This window comes from Gastrolobium bilobum, unplaced genomic scaffold (genome assembly GCF_033153095.1).
Source record: "Gastrolobium bilobum isolate Gb01-03AN ecotype WA unplaced genomic scaffold, APGP_CSIRO_Gbil_v1 utg11969, whole genome shotgun sequence".
NCBI classification, from domain to species: domain Eukaryota; kingdom Viridiplantae; phylum Streptophyta; class Magnoliopsida; order Fabales; family Fabaceae; genus Gastrolobium; species Gastrolobium bilobum.
The window spans coordinates 313,731-334,102 of record NW_026898204.1 but is presented as its reverse complement, the minus strand read 5'-3'; the positions used below and the strand labels follow the sequence as shown (position 1 = coordinate 334,102).

Genomic DNA, 20,372 nt, shown 5'->3' with positions numbered 1-20,372 from the left:
TGACATGAGATAACTTATTTCCTTTAACATGAGATTAATAAAACCCTAATAGGAAAAAATGTGTATCATTTTAAAAGATATAAAGTTGTATCATTTTAAGTGATAGAAAGAGATAGATAAAGGAAGAGAGAGTTGACAAAAAAAAAGATGTGGGTCCCACCTCTTTGTGAGAGTAAAGTGACATAAGTTATGTTATTTAAAAGGACAAATATTTTTTTCATAATATTATGGAAAACTATACTTTCAAATGACATAAATTTATGTCTTTTTAAGAGAGAAATAGGCACAAAGAGATATGGATCACTAAAAAAATAAAGATAAAAAAATGTAAACAAATGTAAATCTTACTTGTTTGTCTATTTTTCTATTAAAAAGACTTAAATTTATGTCAAAGGAGATATTTTTCTCAATAATAATACACGAAGAAAATGCTGCTGTCATAACTTCAAGAAGCAAGATACTGTGTATGCGGAATAGCCCACGTCACAATTTAAGAAGGAATTGGACTTTGAAATTTTGAATGGAAAATATTCTTCCCAGCCTGCCATTGTATGATTAATCTTCTCAAGAATTCTTGAAAATTGGATCTACTTACATCAAAAGAAAGCTTTATTCTCTAACCAAAAATAAAAAGAAAGATAAGTGAATTCTTCGGTAAAGATAAGGAAAAATTTATTAAGTCATATTTATTAATTAATTATTAATTTTATTAAAAAAATTTAATTTTTAATTTTTAATTATAATAAATTATAATTATTAAAATGACAAAAATCAACAGTTAAGATTTAGTTGTAAGAATTACTAATCTAAATAGTTTGTAAATCCTTATTATTATTATTATTTTAAAGAAAACAAACTCTTAGATTTTCCAATACCTTTTCACCACTTAATAAAAAAACAAGATACGTGTTTACCAAAAAAAAAAAAAAACCAAGATTCGTAAAAAATAGGTAATTAGTAGATGAGATTAAAAAAGAGAGATGTACGAAATCAAAAAAGATTGATACCATGTATTTATATTCAGAGGAAGAGTTACATGCAAGACTCTCTTTTTCTTATCAAATTCTTATCTCGCTGATTTTATTATTTAAGATTTTTAATAAAATAATTAAATTAACGTACAATAAAAGGTGAAAATCAAATGAGGAGTGTTTTTAAATTATTAGGTGAATATCTCACCTCCTAACCTTATATTTTTTCTTTCTTAGTTTTACATCTTCTCGATTAAAACAATGTAACATTTTGTAACAATTTTTTTTTTAATCTTTTGTCTATTTTTCTTTAACCTGTAGATATAGGTTAACTTAAAGTCATAATATTATAAAGATATATAAAATTAACTTAAAGTTTCACACAAATCAAAGTGACAATATTATCTTGTTTATATATTATCTTTCACTATTATCTCTTTACAATTTCATTTATTTTATGTTATTGCAATCAATTTGACAGCACAAATAATTTGTCTTGAATAGTTTATTTTTTATTTTGTTTCACATCAACGTTTGGTGTAAGGAGCATTAATTTCATAAAAGAATGGTTGTTATACTATCACTATATTTGGATTTTCAGTGGTTAGCCTCTCAGTAATGCCAGGCTGTAGAAATTACTTAAAAAAAAAAACTGTAGAAAAGTGCTGGAACCAAAAAAAAGAGCAGGTTTTTTTTTATAAAAAAATGTTTTTTCATATTGTATAAGAATTTAATTTTTATGTTGTGACCTTTCGATTTGTTTGTAAATTTATTTATTTTTTAATATATATCGGGCCACTTTTAGTTAAGTCACAATATGATAATTCAATTCTCATGCAACATGAGAAAATCAAATTTTTTTTTTATAAAAGATTCATCTTTTCACTGCTCTTTCTCTCTTTTGATAATATGTATAATTAAATTTAATGAGTTTGTAAAGCAATCTCATGTTATAAATACATGGAAAAACGTATCCAATTCTTTTTTTTTTAAACCTGTGGGCCCATTTTTTTGGTCAGGTGGGGACAGGATTTCTGTCAATTTACGTAAGAGAAGTAATGCGCTATTATTATATATGTGTATAATTTTAAGGTTATAATTTTTTCATATACGAGAAAAAAATTTATGCTATACATACATCTTGTATGGCACTCATATTTATTTAAAAAAAAAATACTGCACAAAAATCAATGGAAGAAATTGTTTCTTATAATTTTAATTATTTTAAAAGTAGTTAGTGGTTGAATTGTTTTTTTTAGAAAAAAAGGAATTCAACAACTTTATAAGAAAGTTTTAAAAAAAATAATTATTTAACTCGTAATAATATTACGAGATGTTAAGCGATATGTTAGACAGAAACGCGTAAAAATCAATTTTCTACCCACAAAACAAAACACATTGTTTTAATGATTGATGGGTACAAGGTAGTTACACAACGCTTAACACATGTGCGTTGCTTTAAATAAAATATTAATATCTCTGCAGTCGCCTCAGTACTTAAATGCCAATAAAAAGAGATCCTGAAAGTTTATCCATTTAACAAGTCACAGTAGCTGCTGCTGTGGCCATTGAATCTCCGACAAGATGCAGCAGCAACACCAAGGTAATTTAATTTAGCTAAACCAAACTAACCAGTAACCACCCTTCCTCTCTTTTCTTTTCTTGTCTTCACTGGCAGCATATGTTTATGTTTATTTACAACAAACTGTTTTTTTCAGATGATTCTATGGGTAAAGGTGTCAGCAGCTTCACACATGTTCTGGCTGCCACCTTCGCCAGTTTGATTGCCGCCGCCCAACGTTACCGCCGGCCTGAATCCACGGTGGTGGGAGACCAGAATATCATTCCCCAATTACATAGGACAGAATCCGGCCGTGTTGGAAAGATTGAAACTTTCTCCCACTATGTTGGTATGTATGTTTCCTAGGCCTTCTCCTTAATTCTCTTGCTAATACAAATTTACCTTGTAATTAAGATTTTTGGATAAGAAGAAAAGATGAGATGAGATGAGAGGATTTAAAATAACTTATTATATGGTGGCAGGGAAGCAACTTTGAGATCAAGACAAGAGAGAAAACATTTATTGAGCTTAACTATTAAACTATATAACTCATATATTTAATTATTGAATCTCCTTTTTTCATTATCCAGTTTTCTTGGGAGGTTATGGATGAATCTCTAACTTGAGTGGGACATTAATGTTCCATGTGCTTAGAAAATTAGAAATATGAAATGCGGATGAATTTTAGCTTGACTGTTTGTATTTTCATTGCAGCTAGACAGATAGGATTTGAAGATGCTAGTGAGGTGCCAGAGCTATGTAGATTGGCCCAAGACTATTTGATTAAATTCAAAGGGTGTGAAGAAAGCATCTATGAATATCTTGATAAAGAGAAGGAAACTGATTCTCTATATGTGAAATTGGTTGATGAGTTTGACAGATGCATCCTCAGTTATTTCGCATTTCACTGGAACCAAGCTGCATCTATGATTAGTCAGGTATATAATTCATTCATCACATTCATCTGTATTTTTCTTTTTTCTTTTTGGTTCCACTTCATCTATTATTCTCATTCCTTGCTACATCTTGTAACATCCCCGTCTCGAGCCGGTTCAATTAACATACATATGATAAAACAGAAAACAACGGAAGACTTAACTTACGAAAATACGAGCTAACTTTTTCTTTTTCTTTTTAAATTCTCTTTCGTCGTAAACGAAAATCGGGCAGAGTTTCCTCTATAAATCGGACAACTGGGGATTTTCCAATCCCACTCAGATGCATTTCCTGATAAGCAGTTTACACAAATATAATCAAATGCCCATCCATGGGCGCATGCATGACTTGGCTCAGTGCCACTATATCTAACAGCATGCAATCCAACACGTAATCATAAACTGAATAATACATCATCATATAACGTGCCTGAATACCCAAATGTACATGCCTCCAAGTGACAGACATGTACAAAACATATACAGGCCATATACAAAATAAAGGATCAATATCGTGATCCATCAAATGCGGAAATACTAAAAGACATCAAACACTCCAAAAGGTAGTAGCCTACAGCCACTCAAAATCCGATCTGTCAACTGCCTCAGCCACGTGTCGTGTCCCTGCCTAGTGAGGACTCACCGGGAATCTGGGCACCTGAAAATATGTCCCCAAAGAGGGGTGAGATTACAAATCTCAGTAAGCTCCAGGTTTATAGAGAATTCTCCATACCCCTGGCTCACTCCTGCATGAAAGTCAGATACAGAGTATACAAATACAACATATAACAGATATCATAACAGAACAGAGCATATATCCATATCATATCAGAGATGTGCGCCGTCATTCCCAAGGGAGGACCCCAAGCGGAAATCAACGCACGTGTTCCCGAGGGAGGACCCCAAAGCGGAACCAGACATATCAGAGGCGTACACCATCAGTCCCGAGGGAGGACCCCAAAGCGGACATCCGGGTACTATACAATCAATGGCCAGAGATTGTTACAGAAATCATATTACAGAAGTCATATCAGAGCAAAACATATCATGTTATCAAATAACTCTATATGAATGCATCTATACAAAGCATCTAAATCACAGTCATACAGTCCAACCATAGTTCACTAACCATGGTGGAGCACTCAAGCAGGAAAAGACTCCTTAAACATAGAGCTTACCTCTTGAAGCTTTACCAATACCCTTACTTGTTGCACAAGTTACTTATATATCTTCAAGAGATTCTGATTCATTTCCCTAGGTACACCTAGAGCAAGAATCCACAAATACCAATTAATAAAATGCCATCATGCCTAGCTTTCACATAAGGCACACATTTTATCGCTTCTTTTCATTTCTTTGCATTTTTGCCAATCCTATGCCAATACACAAGTCTAGACCTCTTTATAACCGTTGGTGTTCTTTAATTTAATCATCCATTTCCTTACGAATTTCCAACATAAATCATAGCATTTTACTTTAAAGGACCGTGGGCCTAAAATTAGGAAATCAATATATTTTTCCATGATTTCTTTTCAAACCATTTCATTTCATGACTTATCATTTTCATACTTTGAAACACACATATTTTATTAAAATAAAATATGACAACATCTTTCCCTAAACACCTTATATGTCGAATCCTTTAAGGGGATTTCCAAGGATCCTTCTCTTTTACAATACATTTTCCTCACTTAATTTAACAACTACACGTACATAAATATATAATATATACCAAGTTCCTATTTAATTTTTGGGAATCTCAAGCTCTTTAAATCCTTCAAGGCCGAAACATCAAGGGTATGTTTCAAAGGATTTTCTTTCAAATTTAACATTCTTACTAACTCATCAAATTTCCTCTTATTCAAGCACATTAAATCTTCCCAATACATACAATAAATCTTTGTGCATCACCCCTAATTACCCTATCAAGGCCGAAATCTAGGGTATGTCACCATGGGATTTTTTTTTCCAATTTTTATACATGTTCATATGCTTATTCCACATTCCTATATCCAACACATCATCAATCCATCATCAATTCAAATTTTAAACTAATTTATTTCACACCAACACATGCTCACAATTTCTATGACACAAACCATCAAAATAACATCATGGAAACAAAGGTTTCTTACCACTAATCAACTTCCCAAAGCCTAGAAAGCAACCTCCAAGCCAAGCTCCATCAAAAACTCACTTTTTCCACCTTGGATGAATAGTGCACGAAAAATGGGGTGATGAATATCTCCCTCCACAAACGAAATCAGCTCAAATGGAGGGGTGGAATGGCTTCCTTAGGTGATTTCCTATGGAATTGGTATAATGGGTCAATGATTTAGTGTAGGATTTATGGAGAAATCAAGAAATGAAACAAAGCAAACCCTATCCCTTCCCATGGCTGATCCTCGGGTAGAAGAGAGAGAAGAGAGCAGTTTTTTTAAATGTGAATGGTGATTTTTGTAAGCCACTTATGTTTTATAAATACTTGTGGCTTTATCGGATGTTTTTCTATCGCATATTTTTACTTGAATTGACCCGGAACCAACTTAAAGCTACTAACATATTTTTATTTTTCTAAAATCATTTACATTACTTTTTAATTCTTACAAAACAATATTCATAATTCACAGTATGATTTTTGCACCATTTTTGACGAAATGCACTGTGAATCACTAATTGTACTTCATTTACTTATAAAACTTAAAACTTATAAACTTATCATTTTCTTGGGCCTATATTGACTTGCTTGGCATATATTGGACTTTCTTATTCTTATTTCATCAATTATTTATTTCTGGACTCTACCGGTTGCTTAAACAGCAGTACAAAATACCCGGTAGAAACACTATTCACGAGATTTTCACGGAAAGTGCCAGACTATACAATTTTTCGTTCTGAACTCATATTTGTCGTCAGAATTATCAAATTATGTCTCTAAAATTATTTTGCTCTTTTAAGCTCTACCGGTTAATTCACATAACTGTAAATTCTCCGGTAGAACGCACTGTTCATACCATAGTCATGATTACAGTCAAAATACTCGGAATCATTCACTGAATCTAATTATGGCATTTAAATCCTTAAATTAAATCTCTAATTAAGATTTACCATTTAGGGTCATTATACATCTCATTTTCCTCTGGAATTTATCTTAAAAAAGAAATTTCCTAAAAGACAATTTGGGAAATTATAATGGTTGTTTTTGTAGATGTTGAAATTACAACGCCGACAATTGTAGATTTATGTTCTTTTCTTTTGGTACATATAGTGCGTGGCAGTATATATACCACAAGAAAAGGCTCAACGACTTGGTGGGGTTTTAAATTTAAAACCAAAAAATTAAATAACAAAGCAAATTATGGTCCCCGCCACAATGACTGTGTTTATCATAATTTCCCATATGGCCATATATACGGACCTACATACATTAATTCAATATCCAAATATAGCCACACGGACAATAATTCAATGAATATACCTACATACCAAATGATGGTAGTTCAGTTGGTGCATGAGAGCTGAGCAGTTGGGGGTGAGAGTATGTGTTTGATCCTCCCCAATACCACCTTTGGGAGGGGTTTAAAGCCTTAATCCTGGACTCATCCCGAATCGGACTAGTCGCGAAGCTATGAACCGATTGAAATATTTCCAAAAAAAAAAAATGAATATACCTACATTACTTTATATTCACTCATGGTAATTTTTATTTTTCTGGTTTGCTAGCCATAATTTTTTTAAGATAGATTGTTAAATTTTTTTCTATTGGCTGAATCATAGGCTTTGAGTATTGAGCCTAAGGAGAAAATAAAGCTGAAGGAAATTATATTGGCAGCTACAAGGTGAATTTCTCTTTCTAATTTTCATTTTCTTTATAATTTCTCTATTTATCACATAATCAAATAATTTAAATTTAACTTTTTTAATATAATTTTTTTATTTTAAAAATGTCAGATTTTTACAGAGTTGAAATTTTTCAGAGAAAGTTAATAACATTTTACATCTTTTAAATAGGTGAGAATGGCACTATATATGTGTATATGTATTTAAGAACAAATTTGTTGAAGCCAAGATGGTGGTATGTGTACAGGAAACAGAGGTTTGAGAGAGTAAGCGAGAAACTGAAGGTAACAAGGCTGTTCTCTACTTTGGTGGAAGAGATGAAAGCAATAAGGGGTGACTCACAATGTACAGATGTCATGGTCCCTGTGGCCCACAGTGAGAGGAGTCCAGTGCTGCTTCTTATGGGTGGTGGCATGGGAGCTGGAAAGAGCACTGTTCTTAAAGACATTCTTAAAGAGTAATAATCATCCTACTCAACCGTTGCACTATTATCATTGCTTAGTACTAATTGTCTTACCAAAATTGTGTTAGCTCAATGTACTCAAAGTAAAAATAGTGAGTCAATGACATGGATATGTTTGGTTCTTCTATTTGCACAGAATTCACAAAATATTACTAATTATTATTACATTCATAGTTCTATATATTTATACAAACAAATTATTTCATATAAGCCAATTGTCTTGTAGCTCGAATTATTTCTTGTGGCAATGATAGTATCGTAAATAGGAACCATTGTAAAGGTATGAATCTCTTAAATAGGATTATTCAAGTTTACAGGCATATTTAAGTATGAAAGGAACTATGTTCCAGCTTAGTTTACAGATTTAAGTAGATTATTTTTATGTATCAATTGGCTTTGGCAGACCCTTTTGGTCAGGAGCAGCTAAAAATGCCGTGGTCGTTGAGGCAGATGCTTTTAAGGAGAGTGACGTCATATATAGAGCCCTTAACTCTAGGGGTCATCATGATGACATGCTCCAAACTGCTGAATTGGTATGCTTCTGTGTGAACACCTCCATGCTATTATTGTCACCGTTTCTCTAAACTTGCCACTATAATATGTACAGCATGTGCCAAATGATATAGAAATCCAAAAGAAAATTTAAAGATCCTTTGGTGATTTAGTTATGACGAAATGGATGATATATTAGACCCGTATAAAGCCATTTTCAACTAATGGTTGCATTAAATTTGTCTAAATCTGATTAGGTGCATCAATCTTCCACTGATGCTGCATCATCCCTACTAGTGACAGCTCTAAATGAGGGGCGAGATGTGATCATGGATGGTACCTTATCTTGGGAACCTTTTGTGGAGCAGACTATTGCTATGGCAAGAAATGTTCACAAATGTATGTACCGAATGGGGGTAGGGTATAAAGTAGCTGAAGATGGAACTGTTACTGAAAACTACTGGGAGCAAGTGAATGAGGCAGAAGAAGAAGAACATCAACTAGAGATAAATAATAATAGAGAATCACGCAATCGAAAGCCATATAGAATAGAGCTAGTTGGTGTAGTTTGTGATGGCTATCTTGCTGTTGTTAGAGGCATTAGGTACATACCCTTGTGGATTCAGCTAAATTTCTATTTTAGTAATGTGTTTTTTGGTTAAGGCAAAGTTAACATTTCCCATTGGAATTTTGACAGGAGAGCTATTATGACAAGGAGGGCAGTGAGGGTAAATTCACAATTGAAATCTCACAAAAGATTTGCTAATGCATTTCCAAGATACTGCAAACTTGTTGACAATGCCAGGCTGTTCAGCACAAATTCTGCTCGTGGTCCGCCAAAGGTAATCAAGAACATTTTCCTCTCTTGTAATGACATGATTGACTTTACACTTAACTAGTATTAAAATGTTAAGAGGGTAACTTGTTTGTCATACAATACAGCTCATAGGGTGGAAGGATGGTGATCACAATCTACTAGTGGATACTGAAGAGATCAAATGCTTGAAAATGATAGGAGGTTTGAATGCTGAAGCTGATTCCATCTACGAACTTTACAAGGAACCCAGCCCTATAATGGAACCGGGTTCTGTTTGGAATGATATTGTTCTGTCAGCTTCAAGGCCGAGTGATCAGAAAGAGTTAAGAGAATGCATTCAGAAAATAGAGAAATCCATCAGAAAAATGTAATCAATATTGTTGCATGATATGTTGCAGTCAAAACCAAGTTTTGGACTATCTTACGAAGTATTAAGTTATCAAATTTTGTATATACATTAATCATATGGTTTATTAATATAAGAAAGAAGACTGCCATGTATTCGTTTTCCTGATATGTGCTCATGTTATGATATCTTCATACAAACATAAAATTAGTTAGAGACATTTACTTATGTAAATGTTTATTATTTATAGTAATGGTTGCAGATTTTGATTGATAATAAGATTGTGGGCCTATCAAAATTCGGACCTAAAGTAATGCCTTTGGGTTCCCATGTTTTTAGCCAGTCCTGGGTGAGCAGTTAGTAGCTTGTGGCAGTTAAAAATGTTTTATTTTTTTTCAATGTATGTATTAGTCTCACAAAATAAAATGTTTCATTCTCAGAAAAAAAAATGTGGTTGACTGTCTTCTTCTCTTATTCATGTTCTGTTTCTGCACATTTTCTGTTCCTAGCTCTTTCCTTTCCTTGAAATTTGAGCACTTTTAGCTCAGATTTGCCATGTTAGATTGAATAAAACTTGGCATTGTAACCCAAACAGACTACAAAGAAATCCTAGCAGTGTGCCCAAAAAGTATACATGTGTGAAATTTCTTTTCTGTTTCTTGAAGGGCGAAGAGACTACATTTGTTTTTAATTCTACTAGTCAGGAAGGCTCTTAATTGGAACCAAATGCATAAATCCAAAGGTTGCAGCAAACATTGCAGGAAGAGGGGTAAATTCAGACAATGAGAGTTTCTAAAAGAAGTAAGAACCAAGAAGAAAGATGAATCAGGAGGAGAGACTAAAAAGGATCCCTGAACGGTAAAGATGCAAGACCTGGGAATTCTCTTTTCACCATCTGGTTAATATAACAGAAGAAATGTTTCATACTTGATCATGCAATGGATGTTTATGGATTAAACATGGTTCTTGATTTGCATGAATATCCATCAAGATGTTGGATAAGGAGGGAAAGTCAATGATAGGGGAAAACTATCGTAAATGAACTCAATATCATATTTCAACCCAAAACTTTAATGTTAGGTTTATAAGGCATTCCACTTATATTATCTCCATTTAATTTATTTTTAATTCAGTTCATTTCTAATCAATATGCCGAGGAGAGGAAGTTTAGATATCATAGAAGAATTGGAAACCGGCAACTTGGACATATCAGGTAGTTAGAGCGAAGTAGAAATTTATGTAAGAGTTGGAGAGTCAAATTGTGCTCACAGTTTATTTATTTAGTACATTGGTCTAACAGCTTTTACATATACCCTTTTTAAAAAATATATTTTTCCAATATGTGCCCTAAGAATAGACGAAGAAATTAATTCACAATCGAAAAAGTTTGTAAAAAAATTTCATGAAAAATCCAAACAAATTGAATCAAAGTTTTGATAGTAATAGTATCCCTTGCAAGCAATTTATTAGCCCAAAAAACTGAAGTCCTCAAAATCAGGAGATATTTCCTCTATAAGCTAATATTGGTCCAATTCCTCAACCATATATTGACGAACCCGTTAACTTTTTCAACTCTAGATTACTTCAAGAACAAATGTATATACATACATCTTACAAATTAGATTCAGGACCATGTCTAGTTGCATGCCCTCTTACAACTCATTGAATTGAGTATGTTCTTCTTGGTGGTTTGATCTGAACGACTGTTATATTCTTCCTCAATCAGCATATGTTCCAATGTATTTAATGATTCACAGGGGCGTTAGGAATCACCAAAATACATGACCCTTCACCTTCAACTTCGTGAGGCAAATTCCTTAGGTTGGAGAACAAATTTTGTCACTTTCAGCTTCACTTTCAATTTCACTATCATTTTCACTATTATAGGTCTCAAGATATGCCTCATCTCCATCCTCATCATCCTCCACCTATATATCAACAAGATATTAAAACAAATAAAAAATGAAAAACAGTGTCGTATTTTTTTTGGGGGGGAGGGTTATTATAGCAGAGATAGAGAGATAGAGAGAAAGAGAGCAACCTCGTTCTCATCATCAGTAGGATAAGCAGAATCTAATTTGTCATACAATGCTTCATCTCCTTGGTCCTTTACAATCTCCATTTGATCCTATAATAAGTGATACAAGGCAAATAAGATCAGGAAACAGGGGTTTCTATAAAAGATACAACTTGGCTTGCAATACTACATGCTAAAAAAAATACGATGGAAGGACTTACTATTTCGGATCTTATCTTGTCCACTTTACTTTGCAAAGTTGAAATATGATTCAACAACGCCTGTTTGTCAATAGAAAGAGAGCTTAGCAAGGAGCATTGATTTTCACCATGAATGAAACACACAAGCATGTGCATACACTGTTGTAGCAGCTCCCCATCCACTAAAACGTGTGGATATTCCTAGTAGTTATTGTAATTATAGCAAATTACTCTATTATTGGGAAAGATTATTAGTTACAGTAGACTAGATTTTATTTTACATAAGCAATTCTTTAGACAGGTCTCTGTATTGTAATGAAACCATGTATAGTTAGAAAAATAATATTCTGATCTTTTCTATTCAAGTTACACATATACATAGAGGGAGAGATAGACAAATGGATAGATAAGAATTAGAGTAACATCTTACTTCAGTCCCGACAAAATGTATCTTTTATCACTTCAGTCCTTAAAACTTGAAATCCCCAAATTTTTCATCCCTCCTTCTGTTTAAGTTTAATGTTGAAAACTCTAAAAGATTTCCTATAATATTAAAAGGTAATATGGCATATCCAACACAGTCAACTAAGCTAAAACAATGTCGTTAGCTTGTGTGTGTGTGTTTCATTTTAGAGTTTGTATATCTTTGACTCTTTGTGAGATATATTTTGGTCAAACAACATTATTTTGGCCTAATTGGCGAAGTTAGACATGTTATGTCATCTTTTAATGTGACAAATCAGTCAGCATTGTTAAACTCAAATGGATGGAGGGATGAAAAAATTGGGGATTTTAACTTCTAGGGAATAAATTGATAAAAGATGTATCTTTCAGGGACCAAGATAATTCTATACTCTGAAAATCACAAGGCACTGTCATTTGGGGGAAAGTTTTATAAGGTGCAATCAGCTGGCAGACCAGCAACTTCATCAAGGTTCAGCCAGACATGGAGCAAAGAAAAGGAAATTTCTTTCAGGGGTCTTCAGAACATTAGAAGAAAAATAGTATAAATTATTTATTAAAGAGATGGGCCTTAATCTAGTGGTCCTGCCGGCTGACATTAGGTAGCCATAACATTGTGGTTTTAGAGGTGCAGTAAATACAGAAATGACCGTTGCAAATGTTTATCTCCAGATCTACATGAAGATTGATAATATAAAATAAGAGTCTGCATACATACCTCGTGTCGTTGGAGCTCAATTGAACGTGCCAGAGCCTTTCTCTTTGTCAAAAGATTCTTTGGTCTCAATGTTGAAGGACGCTGGTAGTCGTTTCCCCGATAAACAATTATAGAATATCCTTTTGAAACTTTGTCAACTGAAACTAGAACACCTCCACTCTCAGCTTCAAGTGCTAGTGCAATTTTTTTTACTTGTTCGAAGTTTTTAGCTTTTACAAGTATCTTGACCAGTTCCCGGTACTTCCAGTGCAAGTGCATGTTTTCAATAGTACCATCAAAAACTCCACGTCTACCTGAAACCACGAACTAGATGTTGAGAATGTTATGGGGGAGCTTATACAAAGATTCTTACACCAATGGACCAAATGATAAACTACAATAAATGGGCTGACACCACATCTCAACCCAAAACCTTAAGGCTCAAGTTGTATAGGTCTTTTTTGCATTTATATGGTACTCACTTGGAACATTTCTCATCAATGTGAGACTTCTTTATAACTCGCACTTGAATATTTTCAACACTAGATACATATAAGCACCAAATAATGAAAGTATACTCGCAGGCATCAAGGAGAAGATGATTGAAGAAAGGGGCTAAGTGAAGATAAAGCTGATTTCTAACATGCTTTAGCTTTGAAGAATGGATTCACTACTTCTAGAAATGATATATTCAGGAATATTAATACCATGGACTAGATTTATAAGATAAACTTTTTTCTATCTGATTTCTTCCATCCCACACTTAGCTAGTGATGAAGTGAACCAAAGTGGTCCTAAAATAGAGTTAAGGACAATTTTATCTGGATAGAGCTTTACCAAGAAGTAAGAAAGCTTTCATCCGCAATCCTAATTTGCGAAACATAAATCTCTCTTCATCAGTTATGCTTTCAGGGTCTGCTTTGTATTCTGAAGGCTTCAAGGACGACTCCACCTTCATTAAGGCTCTTTCAGCTCCCCTTAACTTTCTTTCAGCCTGGTAAGCAAAAATCCAGGGATCATAATCATGCAAATTCTAAATTGGAAAATAATCCTAGAGTGAAGTTACTTACCGAAAGAAGACAATAAAGATTATTAAAACCTCCAGGAACCACAGACATGGTGTACATAATATTTATAAGCATTGATTGTCTAGGGTTTATTAGAGAGTCCTATTAAACATATTTGAAAATTATACGAGTCTAACTGGTATAACAAACTTATTAGGCTTGTTGATAATGTGGGAATCAGTTTCAGATACAAAATAAATAATAAAATGGTTCAGCCGTTCAGGCCTAACAGTAGTCAAAATTCAGCCCTATTAACACAGTTTTATTTAAGTTTCATCCAGAAAACCCTTAGAAAAAAAGAGCATTATCATCAAGCTGTATAATCAGAGAGATTAAACATTCAAGACATTAAAAAGATGGCAAGAGGCTTCCTTGATTTGAGGAACTAAAAGAACTTACCAAGGAAAGCTTCCGTTCTAACTTTTTAACAAGGTCGGCATGCCGTAGTTTTTCAACTTCTCTCATTACATTTTGCTTGTGTCGCTCATCCAATGTCTTTCCCCACTTTGCATCTGCATCCAAAGTTTCACCAAGAGTCCCTGCCTCTGCTGACAGCTTTGATGTATTAATAGCTGACATGACCAATGATGACGCTCTCAATCTTGCTTGCTCCTCCTCATCTTCCATTGCTTTTGCCATTCTTTCCCTCTCCAGCAAGGCTTGAGTGACATCTGCTGATAAAAAATTCTTTCCTCGAAAGAAGACCAGGAAGTCTTTATTTCTGGAGAGTAGTATACCACCTGTCAATTTCTGCAGCCAAAGATAACAGTGTACTTCAAAAGCGTATACCAAAATACCTGGTTTTTTTTTTTTTTTATCTTAATTATGCCTATATTTGATGTTGACAGCAAATTCCATCCAACACCAAGCTAATTCCAAAACCATCCGAGAGACTTTTATGGGCTGATTGACCAAAGTGCCCTAATTTTAAGAAAATTACCTATCTACCCTACCTTGGAAACTATTTACCAATCTACCTTACCCACACCAAAGTTGACCGCATAGGCCCCGCTGAAGACAAATGGGATCATGCCACATGTAAAGTTGAAGTTTCCGGCAAGGCCGATGTGTCAACTTTCGTCAAAATGAGGTAGATTAGTAAATAGTTTCCAAAGTGGGGTAGATTGGTAAATTCTTTTAAAATAAGGGCACTTTGGTCAATTAACCACTTTTATGAATTAACCTACATTGTTTAGTTCATCACAATGTCATATTCAAATTGTTGAGAATTACAATTCAAGCACAAGATCACCATCTTGTGCTTTATCCACACATTCAAACCCAAAGAGTTTTCAGATAAGGGAATGTGTTAGGTATAAAATCATTGATTCCGCCTAATAGCTTAAGCATGTGGGATAATTGATCCTTGAAAGAAGTAACCAAATAATATTGCATCTATCTTGCAGATTATAATAAGCTCCAATTCTCTGTTTAAGATTTATTCAACAAAATCCCACCAAAGGGATGTGTAAAATAGAGTGATGCCAAGCAACAAATTGCAGGAAAATCCCCTTTACTCCACATATACCATTTATTGTTTAAACTCAACAATAGTGTTTAAAAATCAGAAAGACAATACTTTCTCAAGTACCATACTTGATATGATAACAATTGGGAAAAGAATGAAAACATTTCAAATATAACCTAAATTTAGAAACTATAGCTTTACAAGAGGATCCATGTTATATCCCCTTTCCAGCAGATTATTCATATGATGTACCAGAACAGAAAAACAATTTTTAAATGAGTTGAGCCAGCTAACCACCATGATCAATATCAATGCAATCACATAATTAGCTTTTTGTGGAGAGGGAAAACGAGCTGAATAAGCAACGTCTCCCCCTAAATGAAATATCAGTATATCACTGTATGCACATATATAATCGATGAAAAATTTACAGCATATTCATTACGGGTACTCCTAAATGAGCTAGTACATCTTTTACGTAGAAAGGCACGGTGGGCATGTAACACCCCGAGCGCTGACGAGGGCGGGGAGTGATCGCCGGTGCAAAGAGGCACGGACAAGGAGCGGCTCCTGACAGGCTTCCAGCGGGGGGTTACATAACAAGAACACTTCATAGAAATAGGAATAGAAAACTAAGTAAGCTGATAAATGAAGCTGGTGGTTTTGTTTGCCGACAATTCAGAACATGCAATATCTATATGCCGAAGCATGATATATCATATGAACTTTGTATCATTTTCTTTTACTTACACAAAGTCAACAAATTTTATTAGCGGAACTGGAAATGTCATGATTAATCACCTTGATCTCTTCTGCCATTCTCTCACTGGTGGTTATCTGCACACCACGTTTGAGTGCAATCTTTGCAATAGAACTTTTTTCCCACAATTTAATCATGGCTACAGCTAAACCTTGAAGCTGTCTGCTTCTACCTATATGTCATGATTAATTTTTAATCAGAATAAAGTTCGAAACTTCACATGCGTAAGGGAAATAGTTACAAACCTAATGCAAAATGTGGAGGAAGAGCCCTTGCAATCCTTCGTAAAGCAGTTGCCTGCATTACACCAAGTGAGGATCTCACATGAAAAGGAAGAACTCTGAACGGGGGTTGGTAATCAGGAACAGTTGCAGGAAGCATATCTGCATCAACGGGCAATGGATCACACCCAGGCCAATCTGTGTATCTAGGACCTAGACCATCCAATATCTTGTCTACTTCATCTTCATAATTGTCATTTAGCAGATAATCTCTTTTCTTCTGGTCACTTGTAGATTCCAATTTCTCCAATGGTGCATTTATCCCAGAATCAGAAGCAAAGTCAGAAGGTTTTGCTGCAGAATTATAAGGTGTTGATAAAAATTTAGAAGAATTGTTGCTTTTCCTATATATCTGTTTATTCTGTTGTACTGAAGGATCCTCGTAGCTCACACCCCTGTATAAGGAAACAGAGTTGCCAGACCTCCAAATCACCAGACCACCAGTTTTTCTCTGAATGTGGTATTAAGAATAGACAAGAATATAGCAAAGGTTATTGATAGTTAAAGACGGAGGTATATAAAGAAAACTTAGAAAAATCCAAATTGAATCTGCACACATAAAACACAGCAATCAGCAGAGGCAATTCCAACATTCTAATCAGTAATCACAGACCATTCAAATTGATCCCTTTGGATAATACGGATTCTTCTGACAAATGTTGTGGTTGAAGAAGAAAAATATTTCCAGGTCCATAAGCATGCTCAAGAGGGTGCTCTAGAAGATGATACAGTTATTTATCACTCCATAGGAGAATTTGTAAAAAGAGGCATTTCACACGCTGAATCAAAAATTTTACAAACATCAAAACAGGTCCTAGGGATAGCTTTAAGAAAACTTGTTTGATATTAATTTAACTTTCATAATCAGGTTACCCAGCTCCAACCCCAGGAAAGGGAAACTTGTATACATTTTTCTTATAAAAAAATTCACTGCCAACTCTGTCAATCGTATTTACCCATATTTAATTTGACATGTCTTAAGCAGGAAAAATAATTGGATGGACATCTATTTGGATGACAATATTAAGCACCAAAAAAGGAGAGGGGGGGGAGAAGTTCTTTGAAATGCAATTCACTGTGTAAGACATGATAGCCCATACAGATTTTGTTGGTCTATCTACTTTCAAGAATTTCATGAAGCTCATAAGTTGCATACAGTGGCAATTTTACTAGTCCTCTTATATCTATCTAAACACGTTTATATATACTTGACAAAGATTTTGTCATACTTCAATAAACTTTTGTATTTGCTTCTTGTTACCGCCATGCATCTCATAAGTTTTGTAATGAAAACAAGACTTCTAAAAACATACAAAGAAGCTAAAGGTAAATAGCAAACCTCCAGTATCTCATGCATCCTCTTCATGTTAAGTGCAGCTTCGCCTTCAAATTTAAGCCTCACAATCTCTGATGTCTTCCACTTCTCATGAATCCTGTCTACAACTGCTTGAGTAACTCCACCACCCCCAATCCTTGTCTTATGCTTCTTCTGAAAAGTCAAGTTCATCAGCCTCCTCAATTCTGACTCAGGAAGAGTCAGTTCCGCCAGAGAGGTCTTACCTTTTCTCCTTGAAGAACTCCTCTCTTCCACCTCTTTAACCATTGGCTTCTCCCATGGAAACCTTACCTCCCCATCACTTCCAAAGCTTCCAATTCCAAATGGAGATTCTGGTGAAAACCCACCTCTTGTATTAGGCAATTTACCTTCCTCCACATAAAATATATCCTCCACGGACCCTTTTTCTATTACTCTCTCCTTTATTCTACCCTGCTTTTCAACCCCATCATCTACATACCCAAATTTCTTCAATTTTTCTACAATCCTATCCATGGTACTACCACCACTTCTATCACCATCACCGTCACCGTCGTCATCAGAGCTTGCAAAACCAAATTTTGATGCATGCCCATCTCCAGAACCTTGATAATCCAAAACGGCACGTGGCGGTTTAGGACGATAGTGTTTGCTGGTGGATTCATTCCACTGTTTTAACCAGCTCTGGCTACAGAGACTCTTACAATGAAAGATAGGTTTTTTCAAACCAACAAAACTGGAATTCCTAGAGGGTCTTTTCCCACTGATTGAATGGCACAAGACCCAGTTCCGGGTTGCACAGAAAGTGAGGTTATCACAGCAAGTGTACCTGAAGAAGCGGAGAGAGTGGAACTTGGGAGAACTGTGAAATGAATCGAAGAATGTTGCAGCAGGGTGGAAATTGCGAGTGGGTACAAGAGCCATCACATTCACATGAATGAAGAGAAAAAAAAAATGTAGATGATGTTGTGTAGGGGGTAATGGAAGTTAGCTTCTAAGTTCTGCTTCTTACCCTGTTTCGGAGAGACAAATATCCACGTTGTTTTTTGCTAACGCCAAAACGACAGTGGATGGGAGAACACTAAATAAATTTTCAGATATTATTTTTGGTCACTAGAAAATTCTGTTGATTGCATTTGAATCTTGGGTTTGAACAAATTTTATACATTTCCGTGAAAATGTATCCTTACAATTTTGGGGGTAATCAACTCGGCTGATTGATATTCTGCTCCTGTTTAAAAAAAAATAAAAAAATTCACTTTATCTCTTTTTTAAATTATATATTAACTTACATTTTTTTTAAGATTAAATTTGACTAACACTTATTCGAATAAATAAATTATAAGGACTAAGGTTTGATCAACTTACTCTACACAATATAAAGTTACCCTTGTAAGAAACTATTTGTCATTATAACGTTATCCTTTCCTTTTGTTAGATTCCATTTAAGAGAAAATAAAGAAAATACTGACTACAAATTCAAGGAATGTATTTCACACGAATTAAATTAACTGTTCCAACTAAATTACAATTCTAAGAAATGGATCTTCTCGCGTGGAAAAAAAATATGATATGGTCATGTAAGAAAATCACAACCATACAAAGGTAAATCAATAGTTATGATTTCGTAATTTACTTATTTTAACATTTTTTCTCTCTCCTCTTTTATTACCATTGATCTACCTTTGTATGGTTATAATTCTCCACATGATATGATTATGTGAATTTTCACAATGAGAATCGAGATCCGTCTTATTTAGAACTCAAATTGACTCATCTTATATTCTTATGCCCTTACTCCTACACAATAAATTTTGGTTATCGAGACTTAACAGTTTATTTATTGAAAGAGTCAGATTAAATTAGACCCCTTAAATTTAGTTATGGGCTCTACAACAAAACTTGGCTTTTTGAAGAATAAAAATATGAGCCCGATTCATAAAATTATGTGAACTCTTTTCATTCAATTAAGCCATTTTAAAATGAATTTAATTTTTTTAAAGTGAATGTAGATAAGCTATCTACATTCACTCTCAAAACGACAACATTTTAAATTTAAAAATTAAAAATATAATAAAAAAGACTATTATAACCCTGAAATAAATTATAATTACAAAAATACTTTGATTTTCGCCTCAAAATGACGTCGTTTTAGGCTCATTATGAATAAGTTATCTACATTAACGGTAGAAAAAGCAAACCCTTTTAGAATATATTAAGGTGAATAAATGACAAAAATTATAGGAGTGACTCTTCGGCTAGAGAATTGGTTGTCAATAGAGTTGGGGGAGTTACTTTTACTTTTCTTTTCTTTTTCACCCGTTCTTGTTGGCCTAGCAATGAGTTTTACTAACCAACAGTCAATGAATGTTCAATGCCTTAAAAAGCACATCATAGATGAATATCATGGGCGAATAAAGTGCTGCAAAAGCAAAACTAACAGAGAGCAAAACAAAAGAGAACTGCTCAATTTCTGCAGAGCCAAGTTTATTCAATTTTATAACATAGAGATGAATTGAAGCCAATTTTTTATTGCATACCCATTGGTCAAGGGCAAACCAAGTGGGTTACATGGCACCATGCATTCATCTTGACATACAAACATACATATATAGTTAAACGGAGACAATAGGAATCAAAACAAAGCAAAGTTGAAGGAATCTCTTTTCCTCCCTTCCAT

General features: G+C 34.1%; 2 protein-coding genes and 1 long non-coding RNA gene across 3 annotated transcripts; 1 reads left to right on the top strand and 2 right to left on the bottom strand.

Moving 5' to 3' along the window:
* The first annotated feature begins 2,435 nt into the window (after positions 1-2,435).
* On the top strand, positions 2,436-9,611 carry LOC133313824 (calmodulin calcium-dependent NAD kinase-like). Its single transcript, XM_061515226.1, has 9 exons — positions 2,436-2,574; positions 2,690-2,881; positions 3,247-3,470; positions 7,245-7,306; positions 7,555-7,764; positions 8,174-8,303; positions 8,520-8,866; positions 8,960-9,104; positions 9,205-9,611. Exons 1-9 carry the CDS (start codon positions 2,556-2,558, stop codon positions 9,448-9,450), a joined length of 1,575 nt encoding a protein of 524 aa, XP_061371210.1. The 5' UTR covers positions 2,436-2,555; the 3' UTR covers positions 9,451-9,611.
* Positions 3,780-5,858, bottom strand: LOC133313825 (uncharacterized). Its single transcript, XR_009751859.1, has 3 exons — positions 5,603-5,858; positions 4,646-4,731; positions 3,780-4,125 (listed from the first exon to the last, which is right to left on the bottom strand). It is a non-coding gene; the product is annotated as an uncharacterized LOC133313825 (long non-coding RNA).
* Positions 9,612-10,882: 1,271 nt separating the features above from the next.
* Positions 10,883-18,655, bottom strand: LOC133313828 (CRM-domain containing factor CFM3A, chloroplastic/mitochondrial). Its single transcript, XM_061515230.1, has 9 exons — positions 17,717-18,655; positions 16,342-16,828; positions 16,138-16,268; positions 14,268-14,618; positions 13,639-13,795; positions 12,823-13,115; positions 11,664-11,723; positions 11,467-11,553; positions 10,883-11,353 (listed from the first exon to the last, which is right to left on the bottom strand). The coding sequence occupies exons 1-9, from the start codon at positions 18,614-18,616 to the stop codon at positions 11,243-11,245; spliced, it is 2,577 nt and encodes an 858-aa protein (XP_061371214.1). The 5' UTR covers positions 18,617-18,655; the 3' UTR covers positions 10,883-11,242.
* Between the last annotated feature and the right edge of the window lie 1,717 nt (positions 18,656-20,372).

Bases quoted from the DNA above. Each gene is read 5' to 3' on its own strand.
- LOC133313824 (XM_061515226.1), top strand. The intron at 7,307-7,554 runs GTGAATTTCTCT...GTATGTGTACAG, and splicing joins ATTATATTGGCAGCTACAAG to GAAACAGAGGTTTGAGAGAG. The intron at 9,105-9,204 runs GTAATCAAGAAC...CATACAATACAG, and splicing joins CTGCTCGTGGTCCGCCAAAG to CTCATAGGGTGGAAGGATGG.
- LOC133313828 (XM_061515230.1), bottom strand. From the start codon at position 18,616: ATGGCTCTTGTACCCACTCGCAATTTCCACCCTGCTGCAACATTCTTC. The intron at 16,269-16,341 runs GTTTGTAACTAT...CATGACATATAG, and splicing joins TCCTCCACATTTTGCATTAG to GTAGAAGCAGACAGCTTCAA. The intron at 11,354-11,466 runs GTTGCTCTCTTT...GTTGATATATAG, and splicing joins CTACTGATGATGAGAACGAG to GTGGAGGATGATGAGGATGG.